This window comes from Plasmopara halstedii (genome assembly GCF_900000015.1).
Source record: "Plasmopara halstedii genome assembly, contig: Scaffold_2547, whole genome shotgun sequence".
Taxonomy (NCBI): domain Eukaryota; phylum Oomycota; class Peronosporomycetes; order Peronosporales; family Peronosporaceae; genus Plasmopara; species Plasmopara halstedii.
The window spans coordinates 280,088-286,292 of NW_020189454.1; the positions used below are offsets into that span (position 1 = coordinate 280,088).

Genomic DNA, 6,205 nt, shown 5'->3' on the forward strand with positions numbered 1-6,205 from the left:
AAGTGCAAAGCAGATCACGACCGTTGAAGTCTGTATCATTACATGCTTTTGCTCTCAATCTGACCGCAAAGCAAAAGCTAACTCCACTTATAAGGATGGCGACAAGAACGTAGACTCTCATGGTAGTATTCACAGTGATGGTAATTGTCAAAGTGATAGACATCTGCATATATATTGTCGTTGTATACAACATAAAAAAAGTGTGTGCAAGTTGCCTTTGTGCACCACACACGTGACGTGGCGCCACAGTTTGAGCTGTCAGTCAGCGATTTCGCATTGTATGTTGTTAGACTTAAAAATGTCATGCACACCAAAGAATGATCAAAACTAAAGTTTAGTTTATGTTAAGATGACGTGTCTTGAAACTCAATCATTAAAGACGCCAATATTCATGAAAGCTAAGCTAATATCAATCATTGAATGGTCAAAATGGAAAATAGCAGATACGAAGTCTCGTTGACTGTAGGCTCAATGATATCGTGACCATCACCCACACTTATATCACGATGGCTAGCAATCTTCTGTTGCGGTTGTAATGTGCTTAGACTTTTAATGTGCTGGGTCAATAAGCACTTGGTCTCATATGAAGCGCTGGAGATGGTCTTGTCTGGTCAATCGCGTTTCAAAGATTCAACTTTTCCAAATTTGAAGTAGTTGCCCTCGAAACAATGTTCTTATCTGCGTCATTGTTCTCGTAGCTGTCGCTTCCGTCTCTCTTTCCGAACATCCTGTTCTTGTTCACCTCCTTGTGTGGTAAACTTGAATTCCTTCCCCTTTGATCTGTCGCTCATTTTCCTTCGACCGTCTCTCCTCCGCTTGGATTGACTGTTATATATTTCGGCTTCTAAACAATTAGTAAGATGATCTTGTACTTAGGGGTACGCACCCACTAACCTGGCGTCCCTACTTTAACGGACCACAAAGATTTGACGCGATGACATTTAGAAGCAACCGGTCGAATATCAGCAGCAGATTGCTGCAGATACCAACTCCATCGATGTGCTGTATGAAGCCAAGAGTACCCAAAACCTCAATCAAGGCAATCTTGTTCAACTTTTCCCCGAGCCTTCGTTTGTAAGCATTATCTAAAGCACGCTACATAATAATGATCCAGACTGGGCAAGCCTTTAGCGGACTCTACCCAGCAGGCTTCGTGTGTACTTCTCCTCACACCACGGCAGTTAAGCTGTTCTTCAGCACCCAATAAACCCAAACCAGCGTGGCCAGCTGATTGTGGTGTCGTGAGGGACCTTTAGATCAAGGCCGAGACAAAGGAACCTTGCCTCCATTCAGGCACCGCAGTAGGTACTGTCGTTTGCTGACGTCGATGCCCAACCACCAAGAGCGACGTCATTGTAAAGCGTGCTCCAGCAGGATGCCATCGTTCAGCAAGGGCGTCTCCAGCCCGGACACCAATGAACAATGCTAATCCCGCCGTTGAGAAGTCCGTTATGTACTCGAAAGCTACTGCTACGTATACTACATCTTGTGCTCGGCATGTTTAGCATATATCACCTTGTCACTCCGAGAGATGGCCGCCACCAGCTTGTATGTCAGGGACTTGGAGCTTTTCAATATGATCAACTGTGTGATGATCTCTTCGGATCCAATGAATTCAATCACGTTGGAAAACAATTCGACAAGATTGGAGACAGGTTCCAAAGAAAAATAAAGAGAGTGTGTACCAGCGCGAGGCCCAGTGATAAAAGATTTCATCGGACAATACAAAGTAGCTAGTGTGATTATCCAAAGCTCTTTGGGCTCATGCTCATGTTTACGGCCTTCGAAAATGCCCACTGGATCAGGCATAAAATGGGTAGGATAATCGCATAACTTCCAGCGTACAGTCATCGCTTGCTGCGCATAAACTTGCTCTTGGAGCTGTTGTGATTCGATCTTGACGGGATACGCTTCCAACTATGGGAACACGTTCAATTGCAGGGTACCTTGTTGGACGAACTCGCACCCTCCGAGCCAGAGATGGCTTCTACCCGAACGATGCAAGCGTGCCCCAGCTAGACAAGATGGACTATATGCTCATACTCGTGAATATTACTCACAGTCTGAGTTTTCAAAGTGGCTACACCGCCGAGATCTCGTGCTAAAACGTCAGTCTGCTTACAGTTAGCACCAATGGAATCAAGAAGAAAGGACACCTGTTTATCACAAACCTCTCTCAGCGTCATGGCGTATCCTGTGTCCAATAAAAACATCTACGGGACTCCCACCACCTCGACACCTGAAGTTCAGCTAAAATCTGGTACCAGCACAAACGCTTTGTTTAGCGATCGTGCCAAAAGCGCATCCCGGTCACCGTTCGGTCCGGTGAAGTGCTTACTCCGCTCCGTTTGTACTTCCAAACCTCGACACATAGAGGATCTATCCGATCTGACTGTCTCCGGTCTCTTCCTAGTGGTTTGGGTGTCGGTTGAGCTCTTAGGTTACATCTATGACGTCTACTCGCCTGTCGACGACTCTGACAAGAGGATTTTCTTCGACCACTTTCGCGTCGACCTGTTCGAAAATAACGCGTCTCACGTCGTGCTCGGTAATCTCTTCGCGCCTCTGGATCCTAGCATTGAATTATCTCAGCCCTTGCTCCGCGCTCGTCCTGGACGCGATGTATGCTGCGGCAGGCTCGTATAGCTTGGAGCGGTGGATCGCTGGTGCATCCACCATCCAAACACATTACTGAATACTTGCCTCTAGCCACGCAAAAACTGATTCAACTACATTCTGGTGTTTGAAGATTTCAACAACGCAGTATGGCGATGTCAACAACTTCGAGTCCAAGAATACAGGCGATCACAAAGCGCACCAAGTCACAGAATCGCGGTTTCTAGACATTGCCAATATTCTTGCTAGAATATTAAGAGGTGGTCAGAGCCATACGGGGAGGCTTAGTAGATGTTGAAAGAACTCCTGGTCGTAAAAAGCCACGATAAAGCTAGAATCAATGAAAGTAGCTAGTTCTTCGACAGATACAGGCTAGAATCGATCACAACACCATTGAAGCAGCAAATCTGTATGTTCTGTGGACCACAGTATTGGTGTGTCGAACATTTACTGTACACCCTGTATAGTTGCATATCCCCTTTCAGTGCTGTTGTATAAGAACGGGAATTACTTATCAGCTCAGGGGGTTAAAGCCTGTTAGCTATCTTAGTCACTTCACCTTTCCTCCACCTTGCGTAAGTCAGCAACTTGCTAGAAGCGAGCAACATGCTGTGAGGCTAGTCAGCTGATCTAAGCCTTCTTCAGAGAGTGTGTGCACACGGACATGCGATTCCCGTTACACTTGGTAGCACTAGTAGTCATTTCAACGCCGACTACTTCGATGGTTTTTTTTATGGATAATGTGGACACCTCAGGCTGTGGTCGTCCTCGGATCAACAGGGGGGAGCATTCACTTGCAGTGCGAGTGTGTGATGAAAGTGCCACCTTCAATCGGGGATCACGCGGTCTCCGATGTGCTCCAATTGAATCAAGAAGCGATAACTCAATGCTTTACAAATTTTGCTGTGTGTGGGCAAGGATTATTGAGATTTCTATCGTAGAATATGTTTTATCACCCCCACAAGTGGAGGTTACACAGCCAGTACACACGGAACGTCCCGTTAAATCAAAGTAAGAAGCGGTTACGGGAACGAAGATAAAAATTTTGCGCTCTGGCAGCGAGATATGGACAACACTATCACAATGTCTCAAATTTGTGATGACCATACTTTAGTGGTCTTTGCCGTGTCGCATTTGGATGGCCTTGCAAAGGATTGGGCGATGACGTGGGAAGTCAACCACCCTGGCTACTTTGCCACATGACAAGAGGTGAAGATGGCCATGGATTTGATGTACCTTCTACCGGACGTGGCGTTTTTACAACAATCGAAGTCTCTGTCATGCCGTCAAGACAACTACACGTTGCACGACTATGTACGGAAACTCCGTGAAATTTGTGCCAGAATTTCTAGCGAGCCACTGCCAGAGGCAGTGATGGTCACTGTGTTGATAAAGGGACTCTCTTATGGTCTTTCCAAGACTGAAGTCGTCCGCCAGCGCCCGACGACTCTGGATGCTGCAATTCTGATTGCTTTGCGTGAGGACTACTGTCAGAATCAAGCATGTGGTCATCCAGTCAACCCGATAGAAGCAATAACTGCAGCAACAGGGAATTCAAAACAAATGGATATAAGCGCGGCGACTGTCCGTAGGCAGCAAGTTAGCTGTCACAGATGTCAACAACTTGGCCACATGTGCCGTAACTGTCCACATGAGAGACGAAACTCTCAATACGGTTCTCGTCGTAATTGTCACGAGTGACTGGCACAAATACCACTAGGCGTTTGAGAAATGCCGGATTTTAGTAGATGAAGGGCGGTCTACTGAGGCAGTTATAAGCTTTTGTGAGTAAAGTGGTAGAATTATTCAAAAGGGTCTAGCACACGAAGGGTCGTTGAACTTCGCTAACGACATGGTCTTCTCGCTGTCACAGCGGGTATGAAGGTTTAAGGTCGTCCGTTTAGATTCTTGTTTGACTCCGGCGCGTCGCGTAACATCGCGCGGATGTAAAATACTGCCAAAAATGATTCAGTGCTTTTGGATGCTCTAGATGGAATTATGGCTTTACATTAGTGAAATTGGCCACTGGTGCAATAGTCACCGCCAAAAAAAAATCAAGTAAAGTTTGGAGATTTCAACTCGAAGGAAGTATTCACCGTTTTCGAGATAGCCTCACGGTATTACTTGATTTTTGGGTGTCTCTATTTCCTGCGTTAAAGGCTCGAATTGCTTGAATTTCCACCGCTCGGTATGTTAACGGACCAAACCAAGAAAGAGACGCGTGAGATTACTGAGTGTAATGGAGTGGAGGCCACAAACACTAGATATCAAAATTTGGTCATTGGCCCGCTTATTCTTGATCAGCTTCGGCGTTCATAATCACGCAGATGAGTATGCGCTGCACTGTCGGCTCAGCGTGTCGCTTACGACAGCCGTGTACTGCGTAGTGCAGACAAATATATAATGTCGGGAACGTAAATAGACCAGGATATTTGCAGCCATGGTTCTGGGTATTTTTATCGTTATATAAAGCTTGTCTTCCGCTGGACCTGTAAGCTTTTTAAGCCATTGATCGAAGGGCTTTGAACAACGCAGAGTCGTATCCTGTTCAAGTTTGGCTTGGGCATCTGCTAGATTTTGCGGTACATAGAAGGCCGGGGGCTGTAATTAACTACTGTTGTAGCCATTCCTCTTCTTCGGTGTCGGAACTTCCGGCAGCCAAAAGCAAAATACGTTGATGTATCCCCATCAAGTGAGTTCTCGCGGCGCCACTTTACCCAGTCGTGTCTCTTTGTTGTCATGGAAAGACGACGGTTGAGTGGCGCATTCTATCTGAACCGAATTAGTCGTCTGTAGGGACTGCAGTTTGCAGAGAGGAGTTTTCGTTGGTGCCATCGGTCTTTCCCTTTTCCGCCTTGAAGGTTCGTTTACCAGAACGATTTTGATCTGATCCAGTGTCTTTGGCTAATGTGAATGGGACCTTGTCTCTGTCTCGCGTTTGAATATCACAAAACTGCATAGTCAAATGTTTTGAGCTACTCGCAAACGTCATTTTTTGCAGCAAACAACCATAGCTTTTTCGCTTAGAGGAAGCTTGGTTAAGTTCAGTGACCTTCGTTTTATACTTAGAACCAGTACGTGTGTAGCAACGTATGAAGAGGCGGGTCTTGACGCAGGAGTGCCTAACATGTGTGTTGCATGGAACGTTGAGTCGTATTAAGCGTGGTGTGACCTATTGGAAAAGAGTTGCAGTCTCTTATACCACGTTGAGATTGTGTGCAACAAAACTAGCCTCTAAAAGTGCTACTTTCTTAGCGAGTTCGGCTCACAACTATCAAAGAACTGGAATTTGTAAAACAGCGGAGCGGCACAGGGTAATGCTGACTCAAATATACCGTTACTTTGTGTCAAGGATGAGTCGTGCTTGTTAAGCTCAGGCCTAGCTCTCATACCTGCGACTTGTAGTGGTCCGTTTACATAGGAAACCGCGAGATTATATTTTTGTCCTCTCTTAAAGGAATAGTACGACGTGGTATATGGTGACGATAGATCCACTGCGTGTTCTCTTCGGACAGATGAGTGCGTCTTAAAATTGACATAATTCACGGAATCAAATATTGCATCAAACGGCACTGATCATTACCAAGAT

The 6,205-nt window shown here is 45.8% G+C and overlaps 2 protein-coding genes across 2 annotated transcripts; one reads left to right on the plus strand and one right to left on the minus strand.

Moving 5' to 3' along the window:
* Positions 1–1,252: 1,252 nt before the first annotated feature.
* Positions 1,253–1,851, minus strand: PHALS_04279 (uncharacterized protein; the record flags this gene model as incomplete). Its single annotated transcript, XM_024718366.1, has 2 exons — positions 1,253–1,456; positions 1,516–1,851. The coding sequence occupies 2 exons, from the start codon at positions 1,849–1,851 to the stop codon at positions 1,253–1,255; spliced, it is 540 nt and encodes a 179-aa protein (XP_024583772.1).
* A 3,205-nt stretch (positions 1,852–5,056) lies between these two features.
* PHALS_04280 (uncharacterized protein) lies at positions 5,057–5,374 on the plus strand (the record flags this gene model as incomplete). Its single annotated transcript, XM_024718367.1, has 3 exons — positions 5,057–5,066; positions 5,122–5,168; positions 5,240–5,374. 3 exons carry the CDS (start codon positions 5,057–5,059, stop codon positions 5,372–5,374), a joined length of 192 nt encoding a protein of 63 aa, XP_024583773.1.
* Positions 5,375–6,205: the final 831 nt, after the last annotated feature.